At 35.7% G+C, this 25,709-nt stretch overlaps 3 protein-coding genes across 4 annotated transcripts in view; 2 read left to right on the top strand and 1 right to left on the bottom strand.

Moving 5' to 3' along the window:
* Positions 1-12,793, bottom strand: part of Grd (GABA-gated ion channel) — a 35,733-nt gene extending 22,940 nt beyond the window's left edge. For both annotated transcript variants that reach the window (XM_076375697.1, XM_076375699.1), the window contains exon 1: positions 11,952-12,793. Coding sequence is in view for 1 of the 2 variants with exons in the window: in XM_076375699.1 (XP_076231814.1) it covers positions 11,952-12,010 (59 nt within the window). In the remaining variant the exon portion in view is untranslated. The remainder of the gene's footprint in view (positions 1-11,951) is intronic.
* Positions 1,369-3,743, top strand: LOC143177594 (uncharacterized). Its single transcript, XM_076375629.1, has 4 exons — positions 1,369-1,515; positions 1,972-2,177; positions 3,013-3,329; positions 3,493-3,743. The coding sequence occupies exons 1-4, from the start codon at positions 1,369-1,371 to the stop codon at positions 3,741-3,743; spliced, it is 921 nt and encodes a 306-aa protein (XP_076231744.1).
* Positions 12,794-24,249: 11,456 nt separating the features above from the next.
* LOC143177313 (farnesol dehydrogenase-like) lies at positions 24,250-25,609 on the top strand. The gene is made up of 5 exons (XM_076375183.1): positions 24,250-24,544; positions 24,765-24,900; positions 25,012-25,144; positions 25,251-25,394; positions 25,474-25,609. Exons 1-5 carry the CDS (start codon positions 24,250-24,252, stop codon positions 25,552-25,554), a joined length of 789 nt encoding a protein of 262 aa, XP_076231298.1. The 3' UTR covers positions 25,555-25,609.
* Positions 25,610-25,709: the final 100 nt, after the last annotated feature.

Genomic DNA, 25,709 nt, shown 5'->3' with positions numbered 1-25,709 from the left:
ACGGGAAACGTGCGACTCTCAACGACGCGTTTAACTTGCAATTTAATTCGGTCTGATGCACGACGATAATCCAGTCGCTAGAATCGTTCGCGCGACTTCTGCGCCCGAAACGTGAGCCTTTTGCACATTTCAGGCTACGTTGAACGCAGGTGCTATCCACTCAATTGCAATGTGAAGGTTTCGTAGAGTACAGTAAACTTGGATTACTCTGTGACGTTTTCACATAATTTGTCTATAATTTGGAATTACTATCACGAAGTTGCTAGTATTTACTAGTTACTTGCTTTGGGGTAAAGGAAGGGTAACAGATAGCGCTGATATTTTGGTTTATGTTGCAAGAAGAAAATGAGGCAGAGATTGTTATTGAGGTTGAATTAGTTTGACGGATTAAGGGAGTCATTTTGTCGGAGATGAGTATTTTTGTAGCTAATTTTTGATATTTGTGGATTTATCTTAAATGATCGTAAATAATCTTACATGTAGGAAATTTTTGAGGATATATAGGATTACAGGGGGTTTCTTCCTGTAGCGGTTAGTAGAGGATCTGTGAGGAAATGCTTCTGTGCACGTGGGATTTGGAGCGGTAATTGATGGCTTTTGGTGTTTTCTGGTAAATTTTGGATTCGGCAGTTTCGAAATTTCTATATGATCTTTTAAAATGAGATTCTCTTCTTCTTAGTTCTAGGATCTCCTCCTTCTTTCACGTTTCTTATAGGCACTTTACTATACAATAATAATATATTGTACTATAATACTATATTACTTTTCTATTGTGTTGTAACTACGCTACTAATCAATCAATAACAGTATCATACTCTCTTCGATCTCAACAACAAAAACGTACTGAAGATAGAAACTTTATCCTTTGAATCGAAATTCAGAAAAAAAAGACAGCACAAATGCCAAGCAACGTCCTGCATTAAACATCAATTTGTCATTTCAAGAATTCAAGATGTTTTAAATAAATTTATGGTTTGGAGAAATTCCAATTTGTACATCGTTTCCACTGCGAGGCTGCATTTTCCTCTTACTGAATGGATGATCTATTGATTGATTTGTAGAACCTTATTCGCCCAAACGTTTGCGTCATTTTAAACCACCAAAAGGCAAGATTTAACTTTACTCTACATTCATACATAGTGAATAATTTCTCAATTTTTTATTCGTCCTAATTCTATTTTCATTTTAATAGTAATACAGAGATCCTTCAGTACAATTCTTTTTTATCACGTACAAAATGCTTCTGCAAATTTGAATGAACTATATGGGATAATGTTAGGTGTTTCCTCCCTCTTTTTCCATAAATTTTCTCGTCTCGTTCTCTCTAGCAATATATCATTTTTTTACAGCATACATTACGAAGTAAGCATGGTGCATTCGTCGAATCCGCGATTAATGAATCGTGTTCTCGATGCAGTCGTGCATCTCTGCGAGGGTAAAGGATCGACTGCTCGAGATGTGCTCGATTTTCTACGACAGGGCACGAAGGGCACGCCGAGGAATCTAACGATGCAGGTGACAGACACATTTCACGACACGATGTTTACGTAATACAGGCCATTTTCTTGCACACCTCTTTTCTCGATAATAAATAGTCAAATGGAGGAAAGGCATCGCAATAATTTCAAATTTAAGTTGCATAAATATTAGAACAGTGAACAGTCTCATGTTAGATCAGCTAATAAACAAAAATTTTCTCTGGAAGATTTTTGTATGAAGGAAAAATTTTGAATAAAGAAGACAATTGCTGATCTTAATATAATTCATCTCTCTTAAATTTGTACGATAAAATATAATCCATAATTCATCCTACAAATACCCAATCCTGTTTGCACTCAATCTTTCTATTTACAATCAATCTCACATTTCTATTTACAATCAAATGTCAAAGACAGTACACGAAATAAATATATTCGCGAATGCAATTCCTTGTAAATGTCTCCATTCATTCTCTGCGAAACTCATTTTTAGGTTCATCGAGCCCTGAAGCACGCAGTAAATGCTGGACTTCTGCGGCACAGAAGTGGTCGTTACAAGGCGCTGTTCACATTAAATCCCGCTCCAGTTAAGCAGTCCCTGTTGAATGAGTGTAACGACGGGAAATCGGTCGATGGAACGATCACATTCGATGCACAACAAGCAAGAGGCAAGACTGCCGATCGAAAGGAGGAGAACAGGTATCCCGTTATTTAATTGCACTCTAACGGACACGGAAACTTTCTACGTGACGTGACGCTACGATCTAATTAATATCCTCTGGATAATACAGTTAGGCGAGTTTCTGTCCTACCACCCCTTGTAAATTACATTTGACCGAAGATGTTAAGATTAATATTAGTTGCTGGACGTGAGAATGCTCTCTCCTCCTGATGTATCATGACTCTATGTACACTAACGATCAAAAGAGTATTGGGACACTTGCTTGATCACACGAAATATTTACAGGATGTTAAAAGAGCAGTAATGAATTTCATTAGATGTTAAGAACTTGCATACATAATATTTCTATTGCCCTTTTATTACCACTTTTGCAACTTTTGACATTCTGGCTATTAATTTCTGTATCGTGTTAGATGCATTGTTAGTAGATACAGTAAATGTATATTCACAGCTATTTTAGTTATTAATATCGAAATTTCTTAAATAAAGAGCCTTCTAGTAAGAGCTCGCCGAGTAATAGTGATTAATTTTTTATAAGGATTTTATGATTTATATATTTGAAATTATAGATGTTTAAAAATTTGAAAATTTAAATATTTGAATATTTGAAAATTTGAAAATTTGAATATTTGAAAATTTGAATATTTGAAAATTTGAATATTTGAAAATTTGAATATTCAAAAACTGCAAAAATTTCTCATTTTCCAAACATTTCAAGTCCTTCAAGAAGTGAAAGCATCCGAAGCAATTGTTCCCAAATAAAATGGAACACTGAAACAAGTATTGCGACTGCCCTTTAGTCAGCGAGTGTTTGTTACAATCCACTAATCTTCGATACTGTGTTGTGTCCAGGGGAAAGCACAGAAAATCGCGTCGCGATAAGAAACGGAAGCGCAGCAGAAGCCGTCAGAGGAAACGAAGACGGCGCAGTGGATCCGACAAGAGCGACGAACCATGCGAGCACATCGCAGAGATGCGGAAGCTGAAGTACAAAGAGAAGGGGCACAGGAGTCGATCTCCGCGACGCAGGATCACAGACAACAAGAGGATGAAAATGGATATCGCGTCGACGTCGTCGTGTAATCGTAAGAGGAGCAAAGGGAAGCGAAAAGACGAAGAATACTATTCGGATTTATCGGATAGCAGCTACGAGGACGAGGATACGAAACGTGAGTATCGGGGTCAGGGTTAGCCTGTGGTCAATGCATTCGACCATTTGCCTCGCGATTTTTAACATGATCTGAGAAAGCTGAGCCTTAAAGCTGGCTTTCAAACCAAACGAATCCTCGCTGCTGTGAAACTGAAAAAGATTTTATGTTAACATACTATTAGCAACAAAATCATCAGCGCGTCAAGAGCCAAAATACGAAGGAAACGCAAAACAGGGAAGAAGATCAGCGTCCCGAAATCGCAGTCCACAGAGGCAACAGTCGCAACAGCTGCAAGCGAAACGATCTCGCGAAGATGTTAAAAGCAATAAATTAGATTCTGAGAATTGCAAAGACGCCGATCAGAACGATGAGCATGATCAGAACGTCGACAAAGATCACGAGCATAACAGTGGAAGCGGCTGTTCTTTGTGATACTATTTATTGTGCTTATCTTGGTGTCAGAATTTGGTCCTTGGTCATGCAACTCTTTTGTCAAATTATTAACCGTATATAAATCTTCTTTTTCTATATATATGCGTATTCATAGTTTCCTTTTGTGGCAACGAAAATATTTTCGTCTTTGCTGTAATATTTTTTAAATATATTTACTTGGTCAGTTAAATCTCAGTTTAATTAATCTTTCAATTTTTCTGGTGTCGAATACAGGTGAATATTTCTCACGAACGTTTGGATGAAGCCATAATAATTGACATCTTGAGCAAAACCTTAGCAAGTATCTGCTCGTTAAAAATTTATAGAACAATAGTATCACTAAATATTATAATACATTTTTGCACATTTCACATTACTAAATTTCAAATCAGACCCATAATAATTTTAAGTTAAGCATATAACTGGGGGCATAACTGAGTCTAACCATGACTAAGTGTGTAAATTCCTGGCTACTTTACCCTACCTCCCAAATGTTAATTCAAGATCAATCATAATATCTCTCCAAGTTATGTACTCATATTTTCTCGCAAATCGCTGTTCATTTATCTCTCCTCAAACTATAAAGGTAATTCATTTCCTCCGATACTCGATCTTAGCCTAAACTACGACACGTTGCTCACGTATTTTTCGATAAACTGATCGCGTTTCCTAGGCCGTATTTAATCTCGAAAGGACTGCGCCATCTTCAGAGGTCCCAGTCGATTTAGAGCAGAAGACAGCATGTTATCCTCGTGTTCTGATACGCTGGAAGGTGGTGTAACGCGGGACTGATGATGAACCTCGGCGAAACTTTATGACATGATCGACAAAAATTTACCCGAGGATCCACGCGAAAGAGCGCGGAGTAAAATATCGCTGATAGAAAGGAGGAAGTACTTTCGACGTGTACCTGTGTTGCACTTTAGCCCCAGAAGAAAGGACCCCAACCTTGGCGGTGGTTATACGATCGCGAGGGCCATCCTTTACGAGGATTTTTCTAACTCAAGTCTGGCGGAAGCCTCGAAGCAAAATATTTTTCAACGTAGTCGCGTAAAGCTTTCTGCTGTTTATCGGTTTAGCCAGTGGCGTCTTTCACGTCGTGGCAGCTTACACCGTGTGCTGCTTCTCCTTCGCGAATTTCAGGCTACGCTACCGACGATTAATGCACATTTTTCTGTTTCTTTTTATCGCACAGCGGAGAAAAAAGGATTAGGAAGGCACGGGAAAAAAATTTAGTGGAGATTCAAGTAGAAGAGACAGAAACTAAGTTGTGCTTTAATTCGCGAGATGTCTCAGGAAATGGGGTGTTGGGAAAGCGAGTAAAATAAAAGTTTCGAAGTTAAAAGGACGTCTGGTTGCAGTTACGTCTTCTGGAAGTAGACAGAGATCACTTACTAGAATCGGAATTCGAAAATTGAAATGAATAAAAAGACACTTCAAATAGAATTCATCTATTCATATATAGAAACTTTAATATTTAAATATTCGACAATTTAAATATTTGCATATTTAACAATGTGAACACAGGTGTGCATATTTGACGATTTGAATTTTGTATAAATGAAAATCTTAACTCTTTTTTATTTTAATTCATCTCCCTGCACTTTCGAATCATAAAGTGTTCTGGCAATTCGCCGAAATTTAATTCTCCACTTTATTTCAAGCGTTTTCATTTTTATGCGTTCTTAACGATTTCAAAAGATTCTTTCGAAAGATCGAGTTTCAATTTTATGACCGATAAAAGCATCAGAGTCTATTTTCCGTTGTCCAGCCGTCTACTTCTTTTAATTAATCGAAGTAAAAGTTTCACTGCTTAACGAGATCACCGAGAGCATCGACGTTGTCGGAAATATTGGAGAAGTTTCGAAACATCAGTAAAATATTTGGAAATAGTGAAATTTATTGTGGCACTCGGACTCTCTACAAAAGCATATAAAAGCAGTAAAATTTTTACTGCATAAAAGATCGACGCGGAAATGTGCTTACACTCTGAAGCACTTTCACTGATGGTAAAGTATTCTTGAAGGCGGTGCTTTTAAACAAAATAAAATTAACTGGAGTAGAAGTTAGTGCTTAAATTGAAGAAAGTTTGCGGAGGTAATGAGATTTATCTATAAATCTATTTTGGGTTATACCACTTCCATGCCAGTAATAAATTATTGAACTAAGTGGAGAATTGACACGAAATTTAATAATAGCGAAACGGTGGCTATAACATATAGATACAACGAATCATCGCAACAGGTGCAAAGCATAGTTTCGAAACAATTCCATCTGTTGTTTCGTCATTAATCAACAACCTATCTTCTTCTATTAATATTAGACTACACTATTTTGAGACGCCTATATGCAGTACCTGACGTTCTCAGATATAATAATAGAAATAATGTCTCTGCTCTCAGTTATCACAAATTACTCATCAAATAAAATCACAGTAGAACTTCCCGTATCAGATCTAATAAGCACACAATACTGTTATTATATTAAATTAAATTTTATTTATGCAAACAGAAATGAAAAAAAATTGACAATTTTTCCAATCTTTTAAAGAGCCCCATTTTTTGGGCTACTAAATTTCTTAGGTTTCTCCACATAAATAATCTTATAGAGTTATATAAAATACAGTATATGTATAAAAAAAATAAATATCCCTGAAATTATACCTATACCTCCTTATTCGTAAAACAATAGGTTAGCAATAATTATATTTGTTTGACGATTCATTTCTGATGTCGACGTTCTATCTCTACCATCGAATTAACACTTTGCAAAGTGCGTGGGTGATTTACATAAAATTCCCCGCGCGACGTAAACATCGTGTTAACTGAAGCGCGGACGTGAACAATTCCTCGTCGAGGGGGTGATAATTGCGTCGTTAACTTTCGCGTAAGTCACAATTGTACAGAATACAGCGGAGTATAAAATTAATGAAGTATCCTGCAATTAACGGTCTCGTGAAACCGATACTTCTTTCGACTGTCCTTCTCGATTAATCGATGCGACAGTAATACGAAGATTGTTCGCAATATTCGATAGCTGGGACACAGGGGAAACCAATTAATACGAAATTTCTTTTTATTGAGTGCCGACAGTACGAGCTCATTAAAAGATAACGTTCTTCAAACTGATAAAACGAAAAGAACAAACCAATTGTTTCGTTAATTCCCTTAAAAGTAATAAAAAGAAGAATGTAACAGTGAATGTTGTATGTTTCGATCAGAGACTCTGGATTTCTGTAAATAAAATTGATTGAGAGGTTCAAAGAAATTTAGAGAGATCGAGAATTTTTAATTTTAATACAATCAGGAAAAACACGATTTGAAAATTACACTTGTCGATAAATTTCAGCTCAAACTATCACGATAGTTCTTAGTCTTGAAATCTTGCCTCCTTAAGATAACTTCAAGATATCTCCGCGAAAAATAAGGCACAATTTTCTCGTTATGAGTAAATGTAGTGTTACGTAGTCCAAGAGCACCATTCGGATACAGCAGAGATTGTATCGCACGTTAGACTCGTATTTTGTCTCTCAAAGTACCTAGTGTCTTCACCAGCAGAACACGACTTCACCCGTCGGTGTCTCCTTAAAGCGTGGCATTAAACATGAAGTTTCTGGTAGGGTCGCTAAGTGACCAATAAAAATCTCGTTTACCTTGTTTCGAATAGCTTGAAATTCATACCGCGCCCGTCTACGAAAATAACGTAGTAATTTGCATATGTCTCCTTCCTCATCTTTTTTCCCTTAAATCTGAACGTGTCTGTTACCTATAAGCGATCATCTTCCTCAAGGTAAAAATATGGTAGAAAAAATACTGGAGAACGATTGAGAAGAGCTGAAAAGAATCCTAATTAGAGATTATAAAGTGCCAATTCATTGACAAACAACTACGTGAGTAGTTATCGTGTGTTGCGTTAGAAATGTGATATAGTATTTTTACATTTATGTTAACAGCTTCTAGTTGTCTGGTTGAGAAATAGACTGCATTTTCAGTGAGATTATATCAATGATCAATAAAAGCGCGTTTTCTTATCTGATTGATCTAACCAATTAACCAGCGAGTTCGTTTATACGAATAAGAATAAATTGTTTAGAATGCATAATCCATGTTACATCAAGCGATGTTCTGAGATTTTTTTAAAAATCGAAGGTTTTCATTATTTATGGAAATTGACAATTTTTTTTAATATTATAGTAACTGATTCACAATAGATGTGTGAGACTATTCACAGAATAATAAAAAAGATCTTAAGGATGTGGAACATACGGTGAGTGTCAAAATCAGTTACATAATTATGAAAACTACTGTGCATTTTTATAATTTATTCTCCTCATTTCCTTAAGTTTCTTGTCTAGTTTTCTCAGCTTGAGCACACAGAGTAAAATTTAAATAATGTGAATTTAGTGATACTTCGTGGGTCACTGTACTAAACGATATCACATTTACTTCCATTTTTCTGCACGGAAAAGTCGCAGCCTGTCCCAGTTTCTAAAATCATGCTCCATTTAAAAAGGGACGAACGTAATCCTAAAGTTGCGGACTATAACTCAGAAGAAAGAAAGATTTCGTGCCTTCCGCGGGCTTGAAAGATATTAGCCCATAATACTTTTAATTTTACACCCTGTATATCTTGGGTGGGTCAACGAGAAATTACATCGCACGGTTGTGAACACAGGACGCATGGTTTGGCCGCGAACGATCCTCCAGAAAACGAAATCTCCCGACGCTGACAAGGCCTCCAGCCACCCCCTACATCCCTCGCCAACCCCTGCCGCGAGAACGTCGCGATAAATAACGATAGCGACTTTCTTCTCCCGTTCCAAGGAAGAACTCCTGTTTATCGGGATACCATAGTGGCTTCGTGACAGCTTATTGTTGCACGGTTTATGTATGCGAGACAGAATGGAAGAACACGTTTGAAATTTCATTTCGAGAGATTTTTCCCAAGCCAAAGTTGAGCGTTATTGAAAGAGATTTTTGTTTGCGCGATTGTTCAGATTCAATTCCTATAATGTTGTATATTTTTGTTTGCTTTGTAAAGGTGCGTATCATGCGTGGAATATCAGTTTCAAAAAGGGACACATAAGTGTTTAAACTGTCCGCAGTTATGGCGTGGAATGGATCAGAATTTGAATTCCCTGAAAAATTCAATCGATCAATTGAAGGACAGTATAAGTTCAACAACCACATTTTGAAATATTTGATTCTGATGTGTACTTATCTGCATTTCGCATGCAGTTTTGAGATTATTTGAAAATGGCTAATTTTGGACTTATACTATTCACCAATTCACCGATTCAATTTCTGTGAGTTATTATGTATTTACATATTTTACCACCAAGTTTACTATTCACGTTTTATTAATCATTAATACTACTACAGTCCATTTATTTACCACGAATTATTCACGTTTCGCTGTTTATTATTCAGTAATTTCCTTCATTATTCGCTAATCCCTATGCGTCATATCATTGTCACAACGAAAAACAGATTACTTACATAACAGCCCAATAAATTGTCAAACAAACCCTTCTCTACGTTATTATTTTCGACTCCACTTTGAACTCGAGTCAAACATTTATTGACTTCGGAGGGTTCGGTTTGATTTGCATACGCGTCGCATGTAACGCAAATAAATTATATAAATACAGATACGTCTATTTCAGGAGATTTCTATGCCTTCATTGTGTGAGCAAATAATCGCGATCAAACGCGTGTGTGATATAGTACCTGTGTTCCACGAGAGATTGTGATTTTAATATGTGAACGTGGCAAGGTTCGCGAAGACACGATTCGCGGACCATACCATTTCGTTAAATTGAATTTGTCGCGGAGGGAATTTAAGAGGGATTCGATGCCATTTAATTGATACGTACAGAAACAGAAAGTTCGGTGAAGCATCGTCGTGTGTAGCGAGCGAAAAGGGTGCTTTTAGAACCGATCCCCAAAGGGGCAAATGGAATACCCACGACCTAATTCTCCACAATAAAGATCTTCCTGAGAGAAGTGCAACTTTTATAATAAAACTTTCTCATCGACATAAGTATAACTGGCACGTTCGTTTGGTCAAAACCGAATTATCGCATACAATTTTAGGCTAACAAATAATCGAGCTTTGAAAGAGATCCCCTATAAAAGGAAAGGAGGACACAAAGAAGTCGAATAGTTCTGTGGCTGGAAGGCAGAACGACGCAAGTCACATGTTCAACAAAACTGAGTTTATGCCATAATTCAAGGCTAAGAAATGAAAGTTATATATTTGATACAAATAAATTAGATCGAAAGAACTTTTTTTCCAGAAACGAGAATACAATATGCATGTCTGTGAGACAACTTTCAAAAATAGAAAAATGTGATCTGCGTAGGTTTGCTTTATAACACAGTTCTGTGACCAAGTAGAGTCTTTACTTGGTATAAGCTTATGTTCTATCAACAATGAGTTTACATAAAGCAGAAGATGCATCTTCCTAAAATCAATTTATGCATTTCTGTGATCAATTATATGGAGACTTAAAATAAAATCTGAGGGAAAGTTCGAAAAAAGTTTCGTTTAAAAAAGTAAGGGAAACAGTGATGAATATTTTATCTAGGTATCTCAAACACGTTCACCGATAGTGGGAAGGGATTTCAACAGGTAAAAGTTATTTCGAAGAGTCTGTTCCAGGTACATTGAATCACTGGAAACATTGAGTTTGTTCGAGTTATGTAGGCAAGACAAGAATAGCTTGGGAAGCTGAGTGTGCAAATGTTGTATAACAATGTATACAGGAAGAGACAGAATGTCTATGATCGGTATGATATTATTCCAATGCATGTTGCAATTTCTTATCACGCGATTGTAATAGTATATTCATGACCGAGGAAAAAAAATAATGCAACCGAGTATTCTCATTCCGTGTTAATTACGTTTCCGACGTTTTTCTGGCAAATAATTCTTGCCAAGATATATACCCTCCATATTTTTTGCATATCACTGGGCAATCGTTCCCCTTTGTCGTTTAAAATTTTTTATTTTATTTTAAGATTTATATTATTTTAAAAATCTTTAAAGTACTAAGTTTCTTGTATAATTCTGTCTGATACATTTTTTATGATAAATGAGAAAAATGCAAGAAGTCTTTAGAGTTAAAAATTTAGCTCTCTAGAAGTCAGTTTCGATGAAAAATTGTTGTATACCCAAGTGTTATTAAACTACTTAAAGAACGATTTCATTCAGCTCTATTCTAATTTTTCACTAATCTTCTTATAAAACCTAGTTATTATGCCCTTTGACCCTTAGAACACTTATTCATGCATATTAGAACACAGTCTACTGAATATGCAACACATTGCTACGAATGGAAAATAATGTACGTTAAATATCTACTTTACGAGAAGATTATAACGGGATGAGAGATCGTTCAAATAAATTTTTTTTAAGATAGAACGTTTTAGGAAAATGAGTTCTCTTCATGTATGACTAAAGAGTATTAAATAACGAAAATATGACGGGAGGACAAATTAATAAAATATATTGCTGCTATCATCATCCTTTTTTACTTCCGAACATGACATGTAACGAGAGACTGGAACGCGAATTTATTTCTCCCTAGTGAATTTATCGACGCTACATCGAGAAACGACAAGTCTCGTGTGGAATTTCTTCGTGACACCTATATAAGTGGTGTTCTTTTTATTGCACTACGAAACGTCTTTGCTCACGATACAATGTACATACATAGCATTTCAATGGTGGAACTGACAATGATTAATATGTACTCTTAACTCAATTGTTAACAAACATTTGAAGATACACTAAATTATTATACATAATTATTTACCCTACAATTATGCACCATGAAAAATAAAATTCCGTCACATAAATAGAAAATGTCAAATCAAACAATTACAAATGAACAAATACGAAACCTCTTCGTCCAATTTTTATAAACAACCACCCAAAGACAAATTAATATTAGGTCATCCGAAAGATCCGAGAGATTAAAACAAAATAATTTAATATAAAATAGTTTCAACTATGATCTTCTAAAACATTAATTATTAATAAAGACACCACTTTCACAGAAACGTTTGCTACCCTCCTCAGAAGCAACAGTAGCCTTTCAGATGACCCAATAAATCCATGCACTAATCTGAAAGTCACACATCACCTACAGACCACCCCGTGTCGTACCACCCCCGTTATCTGAACACACACATTTGCACTCACCGATTCCGCTCGATCTTCGCACGTTTGGACCTCCATCGACGACGTCGAAACGATCTCATCGCAGGGTCACGAGAGCCAGATAGTGGACAGTGGCGAAGTCCCCGAGATCCTCTCGATCGGCGGCATCCTGAAATCGGTGAAAGACGCAGGTTCAGTGGACTGTCCGAAGCCTCTGACACCAGACACAGAGTGTATCGCCAATATCAAAATCGTCGAAAAAGATGATCGTTCATTTGGGCTCGCATAAACTTTCCAAAGACACGAGAAGCACGTGGCGAAACCACGACGCGTACTGACGACTTGGTACAGGACAGCTGACGAAGGGTGGCAACTCCGCGCTTGCCACCCTGCGCTTTCCCTCTTTCTCCCGCACGCTGCCTCCCTTAGCGTTCTATGACCGCCCCCTGCTCCCACTCTGTACCCTGCCACCACCATCACTATCACTTTTATCAACTCGAGTGAAACGTATGCTTCGCCAAGGTCCCTTTTCCCCGACTATGACACCTTGGTTCGAGTTTTTTTTTTTCTTTTCCGTATTTCTTTTTTTTATTTTCGTTAAACTTGGTAACCTTGTGGGTAGCCTGGTGGTATTTTGGGAGGAAGCTCGAGAGATCGGAGGAATCGAAAGGATTGAGGGAAAACGGAGAAAGAATTTCGAAGAATTCTTGTCGACCAGGTCGTGAAAGCTATTTACCCCATTTCCGAACATCTCTCATCTAAGGATTTACGGGGACGTTCAAGAAGGCAGATATAGAACCAGGACGTTGCCTTTAATTTTGACTGATTCTGGTAAATTTTATTTTACTTGGGAAGGAAGGGTATTAAAAATTATTTGTGCTCTGCGAAATGGTAATTATTGGTAATCAAACGTTTTGATGGATTTTGGTCTGATCACTGTTAATGTCAATGTGTAAATAGTTAATGTAGGAGGACTTCCTCTGTATCAGTGTTTTTGATACTTTGTCAATTAGGACAAGTTTGTTGCAAATGAATCTTAATAGATGATTTCTGCATAGTTTCTATTTGCAGCCTTTTAAATGCGTATTCACATCTTAATGATACTCTTATTAATTTAACCTTTGCTCCGTAAATATAGGTCATTTTGGTCCAAGCTAGTTTCCAACATGCAAGTTTCTTAGAGACTTACGAGTATAAGTATATCAATATAATCTTCATATACTGTGAATATTTAAAGAAGTTGTAGAACGAAATGGTTTCTGCTTATTATCGTAACAAACTTTTAAAATTTTAAAATATAGTATAAATACTAATATAATTAGTCAATACAATAATGTTAATTTAGGCAATGAATTAGTAGTAGCAGAACCCCCATTGACTTAACATGAAAGTCAAGTTTGAAGTACCCACACTTTTAATGTCCAATTTTATTACTCTTTCGTAAGTAGACTACTATTAAAACATAATTGAAGTTTCAATCAATGTACTACTGCACTCTCCTTGTTTATGCACCAAACAGTCTTAACTCCAAGTAAAAATGAAACTGAATATATTATTGAGACCCATTTTATCCAGGTATCACTGTATTATCAGTATATTTCTGAAACTGGTTTTCAAGAGCCAAACGAATGCTGTACAATAGTGAAAAAGATGAAGGAGAACGTGACAGATAGAAGTACAACGTTCAATTTACAATATTGTGAGCGAGATTTTATTAAAAATCGTACCCTATGAGAGCGTGGTAGCATTCACGCGCGAAGTAATCGAAGTCAGTGGTGCTCGAATTCATCACAGGAGGAAGAGATTTCCAGGCGAAAGGTCCATTGTTGACAGTGCATTAGCAGTCTCCTGCGGTGCCGTGGCACTCCATTCAACACCGGAGTTTTCTCGATACCCGACCGACAATGGGATTATCGACATCAGGCCTTGAACGGAAGTTATTAGAATCCGACAAACCTTGTCGGAAGCGAGTTCGTCGTACACGATATATGTACAGATAGAAAAAAAATTAGTAGGTATTTTTTAAATTTCCACAAATCATCGCTGGACCGAATAAACATTCGAAAACTCTCGAAAAGTTACAAGCTTGTTCTCTAGTGACCAGGAAGAAATGAAAATTGCCAGAGACACGTTCTAGAAAAATCAAAAGTGAACTTTGGAGGATTGTTAGATTGTAGATTGTTGAACTTTCGAAACTTTCTTATAAGAAGAGATTGTCTAATATTAATAGGAAAAAATTTATGGAGTTAGTTTGAAAATTTAGCAATTTTTGCAATTTTATTCTTGGTTTCTAATTCATCCTGTTTTGGAACGATGTTTTGCAGAGGGTATAGGAAGACCTGATAAAGATAGGAGAGTTCCTTGTGGCAAATTTTAATGGAAGGATACTAGGTAAAAAACAAGTGTTGAGCCAAAGAGGAACTTCACCCTTGGACACTTCATTAATGTCGCGGTTATCGTTTACTGAAATCGCCGATGTTCTTTTATCTACCTCTCCCTTTATGGCCCTCCCACGTGAGTGTGCTTTTGTGACACCCTATTTTATACTTCGTAATTAAATCGTTAAATGTCGTTGTCGAGTGTTCCTCACGATAATCTTTACCCTCTGAATACACACTTATATCCTGTAATAATAATTATGTTACTCTTTGGAAGATGCATCGGTAAAAAATTATAACGAAATTAATACAAATCGATCAAATTATTTCTCAATTAAATAGTTTTAAAAGGGAAAGAATGACTTCGAATTTTCCCATGGATATTTCAACCCATTTAAGGATTCATTATTATTTCCTTAATGGACAATTCAGGGAAAAATAGTTCCTAAATGGAGGTTCCCATTGGGTACTCGTATTTACGTTACGTTTTCCCTCGGAAATTCTAGCACGATCCTGAAGAATTGGTAATTTCATCCGGAAATCGATCTTACGACTTCTCCCTCGTTGTCGTTCCCAAAGAAATACAGGCGCGGTCTACTTCCCTTCTTACTTTCCTCCTCCACTGGTAACTTAATGGTAGATTTAACCACGAAATCGCGAGACGTAATTTCAGATTTCGTCGCGAACCTGGGAAACCTCGTCGATTCTCTACCAACGTTTCTATCTTACAGCTCGACCTGCAAATCTCTTTTATTTGTCTTGGTAGAATAGATTCTTCGAGTCATTATAGTATATTTCAAGTGGAAACGGGTACAGTTGGAAGTGAAAACTGGTACCTTATATTTAGTTAGCATTTTATATTAGTTGACTTGAGAATATTAAGTAACGCTTATATAGGGCGTTTCAAAGCATGTGGATATACTGGTCCTGTGCTACATTTTTTAATCTGTTTTAGTTCCAGTCTCTCCAGTTATCCCTAATCTAATTTCTTTAATTTTACTAGAATAAGTTAGAAAGTTATGGGTCATTAAAGATTGTCTATAGGTATTACTTTCTTAGTTACAGGTAGTTCTGAGTTTCTATAACTTAAGATAAAATTTGATTGATAAAAATTTCTGAATTTTTGGGACACGTTGCTCATGGAAAGTTAGCTAGTTCAGAAACAATACTAACAAACGATGTCCTCAGTTTACTTTTTGAACTTACGTCCAGACGTTTTTAAACACCCCATATTTTGTATCTATCGGTTTCGAGGTCCACGAATTCGCTGCTGATTTATCTACACGTTCCCCGAGGGAAAACGGAGTACATGCGCAAATTATATGCTGAAATCTATTGGTATCGACATAAAACATCGGAGATCGGATAATCTGCGAGGAGGTGCTAAAACGCGAGGATATCTTGCCCTTATCGCTCGGAGAAACGTTGGAGGGTTTCGTTTACGATTTCGAAGGGGTCGAAGGGAAAATCTCTACATGACCGCGAAAAGCCATTCGATGGATAATGTTTTCTGCATGATTTTCGCTGACGACACCTATTGACAGAGTTTTTAGCCTTTTTCTTCTTTCACATTCTAAACAATAAATAAAATCCTGACAGCATGAGATGCAATACCAACTAAATAATAGATAAAAATCCAACAACATGAAACATATGTACAGCATCGCGCATAAGTATTCGAACGATTTCAGAAGTTTGAAAAATTACTGATTTATTGGTAGCAACTGATACTTATTGCTTAGATTAACCATTAATTACTGCTAAAAATACAGGTACTGTAATTATTATATACTATTAGCCTAAAAACTCTGAAACTCAAATGACCTAACTATGACGCCGTAAGTGGCGTAAGAGATAGCGGTTAAGAGATACACGAGGACATAGTTAAGCAGGTTCAAGGCCCAGAGAACGCGAGCACTTCACGCGCACCAGGAGTGAATGGGCGTCACCGAGTCTGGTTTCTGTTGTATTCAATACTTATGGCAATTATGGATTGAATAATTTTAGTTTACTCCATTAAAAATACTTAATTGTAAGATATAATAGAAATACGAAGTAAATGTAAATATACATCAGCTACTACTAGGAAACCTGTATTTTCCTCTACATGCAACACCGTTCGAATATTTATGAGCAACACTGTACATAAAAAAGAACCAGAATCACAAATTGAGTCACAGCATCATCGAATTCTAGCGAGTCAGTGGTGCACGAGCCCGTCAACTGTTAAACCGAATATATGTAGTCGTAAGGTGAATCATAAAAGCGGAAGGTTTCGATCAGGTGCCCAAGGGGAGAATCGCGTCGCGACAGTTCTCGGTTCGCCTGCATGGCCAGGTTATCTTATCGTGGATCGAATGGGCTGAGGAAGCTGGTGAATCGCGATAAAAGATGGATGACGAAAAACAAGGATGAGGAGGGAACAGCGAGTTAAACGGAGAAACTCCGCATGAAGAGCGCTCCAAGATGGCATCGTCAGCAATATTCAGGATCTTCTTTGTCCTACCGCCCCCTCTGTCCCTCTCTACCCTTCACTCTCGCTCCCTCTCACACCCTTTCACTCTTTACACTTTGACTTCGACCTCCAACGCAGCTCACCCTCTCTTCGCCTTACATCCCCGATAACCTATATTCGCCGCAGCGGCCCGCGAAACCTCAAGGAAAGAATTTCTCTTTTAAGCTGCATAAGGTGTGTAACTCGTTGATTTCCGTCAGCGTCGGTGGAACCAACTAGGAAATCTCTTTAGGAACCCTTTTGCTAGGTTTTTACTAACGCTCTTCGTAACTATCCTCGAGGTTCGAGCAGCCCTGAGAGTAGGTAGGGGATTTTCGAGAGAACAGTATTTTCGCAGCTTCGTTCTTGTGTTTGCTATAGTTCGAAATTATTTAGACAAGAGTTTTATTTGGGTGTATTGACACTCGCAATTTTTGGTAATATTGAAAGGGGTACTATTGCCATGAATCGATCTTGAATATGCAGATTACGAAGCAGGACTATGTATATACTATAGATGTATATGTATGTATATGTATACAGACTATATATGTATAGGGTGATCAGTTTATCTAGAAACCCTCACTCTCTCAATACTCATTAGAGCGTTTCCAGATAAACTGATCACCCTGTATATACATAGTCCTACTCCGTGGTCTACATATTCAAGATCGACTCATGGATTTTCGCTCTGAAATTTTGGAATTTGTATACTTGAATGATGCATCAGAAATTAAATAAAACTAAAACGCGTAGATGAATACAAATAATCTAATACTTTAGGTAATTTATTTCGTAAGTTACAAAAAGAAAAGAACATTGATATCAAATGTATGCTCGGTTAAAAATTGAAATGAAAAGAATTGCATTTCCTCTCGAAATTCGTCAACAGACGAGTGCCATTTAATTGAATGGTACGCTTTCTATTAGAGAATGTATTCAATTCTCAAGAGTTTCGATATTGCGGTTATCTATTTCATCGTATGCGTTCTACCAAACTTGGTTCTTTTCCCTTTGAGCATATCGGAGAAAAAAACAAACAAAGAATGTCGGTGTCCTAAAATTCTCCTTTGAAAACGTTTGATTTTGCACGAAGTATTCTCTAGAGATGCACTAAATCTCTGTAGCGGAAACTCTGTGTATCCGGAGTACAAGACGCACTAGAGCAGATAAGATTTCTTATATGCAATCCTCGATTCTCACTTTTTAGTCCACAAAATCTTAGATCTCGTTGCAAAAATAAGACATTATGAATTTTTGAAACAGATATATTATATTATAGGATATATCAAACTATTAAAAATAGAATAGAAAGTATTTCAAATTATATATTTTCCACGAATTCGACGTTATTTTTCATATTCAAAGTTTCATTAACATTCGATATCAACGTCAACTTTTATTACCACCAGAAAAATATTGGGAAAACGCTTGACTGCTAAGCCACTGACGTATTTGATGTAATTTTATTTATATAAAAATCCCAATGTCAATTGCAATCTTCTCAATCTGAAATGTCTTGGCAGTTCGTTAATTTTCATCATTTTTCTCGCAATAATTTCAGCAAATGTCACTCGACGATAACTAACATGTTAGCTGTTAAGGTTAAAAAAGCAGGTCGGTCCCTCTGTGTTGCTCTGTTCAGGACACACGAAATCATTTTTCCTCCCTGCACGTGGTCAAAAACGCATAAAGTATGCAAAAGGAAATTCCATATTGATTCGAACATGTAACCATATTATCGATGCAACGAGACAATTTTTCATAAAAAATTTACATACATTATACAGAATGACATTTGAAAAAATATAGAAATAGAAACACCATTGCAAGAACGTCAAAATAAAAAAAAAAAAAAGAAAATTAAACTTCGACCCAAATTTAAAATGCCTACTGTAATTATAATAAATTCTGGACTGACAGCGATAACATCTATTTCATAAATATTTACTGAAGTTACAAGAAATACATGCCTACCATTTCCAGGTAATAAATGTCAACAGGAGTAGCGATAGAGCGACGCAACGTATTGCCAATTTCCTGAAATCGTCTAAATGAATAATTCTGTTTCGGCGAGTAGTCTTACATATCTGGGAAACTACATACACACTCGCCGTTTAGCAACAGTTGCTCAAGCAATTAACGCGCGTATCAACACAATTAAACGTACTCGAAAACTTGTGTTCCCAAAGTGTTTGGTAGTCCGTGTATTTGGACATAGGCTCTGTTTGCCTGGCAAACTGATTAATTTTATAAACACTCGAACGCAATTATAAATGAGGACCTCTGTTTATTTTACGCGGGAATTTGAAATTGTGTCGACCTTTCTTGTAATATTAATATTACTATTAACAAATATTATAATATCCATTAATATCGTCTAAAAATCTCAGAGAATTTATAACCACAATAAATCGCATCCGCGTCGATCATTACAACCTAGCTGCTTCTGTAGTTCGTCTAAATACTATAAGCAACCCAAAATGTAATTGCCAAAAGGAAGAAGATAGTAATTATGTCGTGTGGCAAGAGAAAGAATGTAATTTAAAAATTTAGAAACTGTATATAAGCTAAAATAAACCTCCTCAGAGGTTTCAAGTGCCCAATAAAAAAAAGAAAAAAAATATCTATTTATTTAAATATGAATACTTATATTAATTTATTATTTGAAATTATAATTATGGTTTTAAAATTATGTATGATAACCAATGTTATTCCTCATGGGTTGCATAAAATTCTTTACAAAAAAAAATTATTCTAAGGCAATACTAAATTATCGTGGATAGAAGAAAGTAAGCCCGAATTTGACTGCATAAACTGCGACTGCACGTTTACAGAGAAGAAGAAAAGGGTACAGAACGAGCTTGGATACGAGGGCGAGCTTAATTTGCAATATTCCATGTTTGCTTGGGCTGCAGTGCTCTAGGAACTCCACTTTCAGGGATACTCTCAGTCTTGGGTCGCTTCGTTATCTGGTGGAATGAATTCATAAACGCCTGTCGCTAAATCACGCATCAAGCAGGTCTTTTATATTTAGAATATTTTGTTCAGGCAGTACTACAGGATTAACACAATGAATAAACGAAGTGATAGAACGATTAAAGTTTCAATATCTACAAATTTTTTTAATACACATAATCGATTGAATATAGAAGTCTAGACTCATTATACTTTACGTAAAAATAAAATTTGTAATAATTCACGAAATTAAAACAATTTTTTGTTCAACATTCATATTTTATCTAACTTCAATTGTGTTTCAAATTTTAAAGTTCTCGCGGGTAACGCGACAAGCTCGATGTCTTTATGCAGAAAGTTCGGTATCGAATTCACTTTTGTCCGCCAACATAGTCAAATTACTTCTGTGGGAAAGTTTAGGTCTGAGGGGAACGTCGAAACAACTTTTCAATATATATAAACCGAAGTGAACTTATAAGTAGCAGAATTTAGTTGGAATAACTGAACGAAGAAATGGTGGGGGAACGAAAAATTTGTAAGATGTATCGAAAAGGTCAGTGTCATGTATTGATACCAATATTTATACCGCTTCGACTGGAATCTGTCGACTTAGACGAAAGATTTAGCAACTGAGAACATTATCTTTCAATTTTTTAATTCTTCAGCGTTGCTACCAATGTTCCTTTTCTTTTTCTACTTTGCTTATTATATGTGTTCCATTTTTAGCACATCTCCAAGCGTAAGTTAGGAATGCAGTCTAGCGAAACGAAGATAATCCTGGGACGATTGATCGCAGAACGCTTTCGAGGGTTCTCGATATCGCCCTTGACACCTGCTTTTTCGGTTATCATTTTCTCCGTGGTTGGAATCGATTGGTAGAACATCGACAAAATTCTCTGCAATCATTAAGCTGAATCATGCTGTAGTAGATAATATCCGATTGAATTTCACGATTTTATATTAATATTGCAACTTTACGTGAATATTGTAGCCAATACTGATATGATGTAAGTACCTACTTTCATTTAAATAATAGTCTAACATAATAATTTATGTCATCCAAATTTTTCCGATTTGAATATCTGAATATTATATTTATTAAAGTTCAAAATTAAAAAAATTGAAAACTGAAAAAGGTGAATATAAAAATTAAGAAATATGAATATTTGAAATTTTGAATATTTGAAGGTATGAACGTTGGAATATTTGAAATTTTGAATATTCGAAATGTTGAACATTTGAAATTTTAAATATTTGAAAATTTGAATATTTGAAATTTTAAATATCTGAAATTTTGAATATTTGAGGATACGAATATTTAAAAATTTGAAGACTTTCCAAATTTTAAATAAAGTATTCTAGGTTTTAACTTAACGATATTTGATTAATTACTCTGTTATTTTTAATATGAAAGAAAAGGAGCTGAAGCAACTGGTCGATAAAAATTTAACACCCAAGGGACACGTGAAATAATTTTCTCATTATTTCCTGGTCGATCGGTGAGATCGAGTTGGTTCATACGTGGAAGCGTCCTTTCCGGAAGAGCCGGAAATTGCGAACTGCCTCAACGGAGACATGATGGGAAACGTCATTGCGGATGGGACATGATCCCGTCGAGTTCCAGAGGTCGATTCTCGCTCGACCGTCTTGGCTTTGGCACGACGCCAGAGAACAGGCTTGTTACATGTCGAAGGATTCCGTGGGACGCTTCTTACTATGCATTTTTCTGCCATCCTCGTTTCGCAATACCGACATAGTGTCGATTAAAAATTATTAACAAAGTCCTAAGTTTAATTAAATACTTAATTTGTTTTTGGATGTAGCCCATCTAGGAACCTCACCATCTAAGATTCTATGTAAAACCGTATATTTAGATATAATCAAAGATGAATTAATTATGCTAATTTAGTCGTAACACTGTACTTTTCCATTTTATATCTACTAATTTTGAAATGTTTATGATGCACGATGAGGTAATTCATTTTCAGTCGTTTCAATAGCATAACATTGCAGAAATTAAAGACCATGACGAAGCAAAGAAGTCGTAAAACGCTGATGTCTATCCTAGACTATCAATATCTTAAAAAAGTTATTTGATAATTCCACGCAAGTACGACAGCTTGATGTGTTTGAATATTAAATAAAAATGTGTTTTCACACGATTCTGTTCATACGTATAGTAAAGTGTGCTATTTTTATCGCCTGTATGAGATGCTAGAAAATTGCGTGGACTCAACGTGACGAATAAGCACAATCCATCTTGACGAATCACTTGGAACGACCCTGTGACAGATCGTTATTTGCACAATTTCTCACCACAAACTTCTCTTTTAAGGAATACGCATATACAAAATTCAACACCCTATTCAGAATAACAAGGCTCTTACTTAAATTCCTTTTTCCTCTGACAATTTGTTTTCTCTGAATAACAAGATACATATAGAAAAATAGCTCAAAAATCAGAAAATAACATCATTAACTGCTATCGATTTATACACATTCTTCTTATATCACATTACATAAGTACTATAGATGAGAGAAATATAAACAGCCCCTTGATGGGTAATTAAAATATTCAATTTTTAATTAAATATTAATATTGTATGTATTTACATTGTACAATATACATTGACAACATTAAATAATCAATATATGTATAAACTGTATACATATACGTGTACTATAAATTAAGGTTCGTCTAATTTGCAATTAACCTGAACGCAGAGGCAATTGTATCTGCAAAATAGATTAATTGTTCCACAGATGAATTTCGATGAAGAAATTAATTTTCGTACGGCAACTTCGTTGCTTTCATTCAAGCCGACTCTGTATCTGTATCCTCGAAGTTGGGTTTCAGAGCTCGAGATATTATATTTAGGATATGAATATCAATTAAGCAAGGAGTAGTTCCATGCCAATTAATATATCTGATTCATTTGAAATCCTACGTTTCAATTATGAGATAAATTCCTTTATTCATATAATAATATTTTTAAATATCCATAAATTTGTATAATACTGCATAATTCACATGATTACGAATCTTGTTAACATGAATTTCGAATGGAAATTCAGGAAAAAAAAAACAAAACACTATGAAATGAAAAAAATAATTAATATTACTTTACGTCTTTTGGCATCGTTTTTAGTATTTGACTACAAAAATGATAATTAGACTGTTAAAACTAATACTTGAATACATGGGTAAGTAGGAGTAATTGAATCACAGAATTGTTTTTCCTAATTTATACTCAGGTAGAAATATTTCCTTAACATTCTATGCATTGTAACAATCACTTTTAGCTAACTATATTTCATGTAACTCTATCTTCACACTATCATCCTGCTGTCTATTACTTGCTATTTTACGATGACTAAATGAAATTCCTCTCTGCTAGTTACATAAGTACCTGTCAAAGTCATGAGCTACAATATTTCGCAACAAAAAAAAAAGGTAAATTACGTAATATCATAAACTTATAGTTATATTGCGACGCTTAGGTGAACAATCTACCACAGTTTCACAGGAAATATAACAATCTTAAATTAAAGCGCAAGTCAGGATTATCACCTATACTTCTATAAACGAAAAACCATGTAAAAAGAGTAATCTATAGGGAAGTACGTGCCAGATTTTTATGTTTTAAAGCATATCAGCAAGAAGAGCATTCAATATACATAAAACATGATTCCAAAGTCTAAACATTACAAAAACACCGCGAAATGCATATTATGCAGATAGACATTATTCTCATGATTAATTCTGCATATTTTTGAAAATGTGATAAAAATGATTCTAAATAAATTCCTGGGTTTGCATTGTTCCTATTTATGCAAGTTATCTGCAAACCTTGACACGTAGTAATTAAATACCTACTACAGATTGCACAGAATTACATACGTAATAGAGCAGTGACGCATAGCACAGTACAAAGATAAAACGACTTCTCTGATTTATACTTCTACTATGATACACTTGAATGTTACTGTATCTTATAGCGAAACAGAATTATCATGCAGGAGTGTGAATACATGCATCAAATATTGCAACGTGATGCAATATGCAACACCTACGAATACATCGAATTCCGTGACATACAGCATCTCGAAAAGGAAGAATTTCCAAACCTATGTTTACGTGATTTTTTTCATCCTCACGAAGAACAGAACACAGTGTCAAAATTTGTCTACCCAGTTATTTGAGTTTTCTCAAAGTTCTCTACATACTCAGGTAAAACACTTTGTTATTAAAAACAAAACTGAATTGCTTTAAATGACATGTTCAATAACAGTATGAACACATTGCATACTGTCATACTACTTGAAATCACGTCACATCTTATAGCAAATCCATAGCGTGTGCCGAAGTTTCTTCCCTTGTTTTAGACCTATTTTGCTATAATATCTGACATGGTTTCACGTGACGTGACAATAATGTTTACGCAACCCTTACGCGAAACGAAGCAAGAAATCACTGATTCGAAATTCTGTTCGTAGAATAACGTGAACGATGGATAAGTGGGCTGGAAAAGTAGCGATCGTTACAGGAGCGAGTGTAGGGATTGGGACAGCAATCGCTCAATCCCTCGTAAAACATGGCGTTAAAGTCGCTGGTCTTGCGAGGAGGTTAGACAAGCTGCAGGAGTTATCAAAATCATTGGGAAAGGATAAATTCTGCGGGATCCAATGCGACGTTAGGAACGAGGAAAATATCTTGAAGGCGTTCAAACTGGCCACAAAGGAGCTCGGCGAACCTGATATTCTAATAAATAACGCTGGGGCTGCCCATCAAGCAAAGGTCATTGGTAAAGTACTTATTGTGACCTTAATATAGACATACTTCCTGATCGTTAAAGTCGAATGTGAAAAAGGCACTGATCCCAGATAAGCGATCATAGGTAGATCTGGTTTGCGAACTTTTAACTGGGGAACACGTTTTTGAGGAATTAATAAGTGCCACTGTTGGCGTTCATTTCTCGAGAGAGTGGACTGTAAAATAAGATGAAGATAAATGTTTTGTTACAGATATGTCTACCGATGAAATAAAGAGAGTCTTAGAGACGAACTTAGTAGCTCCAGCAATTTGCGCGAGGGAATTCATTCAGTCTGTTAAGAAACGCGATTCACCGAATATGTTAAGACACATAGTGAATATTAACAGGTAATTAATACGATAAGATCGCGACTTCTATCACTGATTTTCAATCTTGATGTCTCTGTGTTCCAAATTTTCGGGATTACGAATAATCACGCGTATGTATCCGTATTATAGCATATGTGGACACTTTGCAGAGGCTATAACTATGCCATTTGGTATGTACTGTCCCAGTAAATATGGTTTGAAAGCTTTGGGAATAGAACTTCGTCATGAAATTATCCAATATAAATTATGTGTGAAACTTACAGTAAGTCTATAACAAATATGTAGAGAGCATAGGAATAACTCTATTTAAATTATTTTCAAGTACTAACAATTCAATGGACCGTTCTAATTCGTCGATATTCTGACAGAGTATCAGTCCTGGAGCAGTGGTGACAGAGATGTTGCAAGGACTATTTACTGACGAAGAAGTGTTCGATACCATGCCGAAACTGCATAACCAGGACATCGCCGATGCAGCGATTTTCACATTATCTACGCCAGTAGGCGTAGAGGTAATATAATAATATCTAGGAATAATTGTATATTAACATATTGATATATTGTTATATTAACATGGGACATTTTTCCTAGATTCACGAAATCACGATTCTACCACAAAACGTAGCAATTGGAACATTCGGTTTAACAGAAGATAAGATACCAAAAAATTAAACGTTTAGATTTGATTTTTGTACTACTTACTCCGAAGAATGATAGCCTATACAGCAAAAATTGTATAAACCTTTATAGTTTATGATATAATGTATATTGTACAATTTATATTTAACGAAGGTTATAAAATTATAAATTGTACAGTATATAATATG

Source organism: Calliopsis andreniformis, chromosome 3 (assembly GCF_051401765.1).
Source record: "Calliopsis andreniformis isolate RMS-2024a chromosome 3, iyCalAndr_principal, whole genome shotgun sequence".
Classification (NCBI taxonomy): Eukaryota; Metazoa; Arthropoda; class Insecta; order Hymenoptera; family Andrenidae; genus Calliopsis; species Calliopsis andreniformis.
Note: the sequence above shows the minus strand (reverse complement) of the source record. Positions and strands in the feature narration are given on the sequence as shown.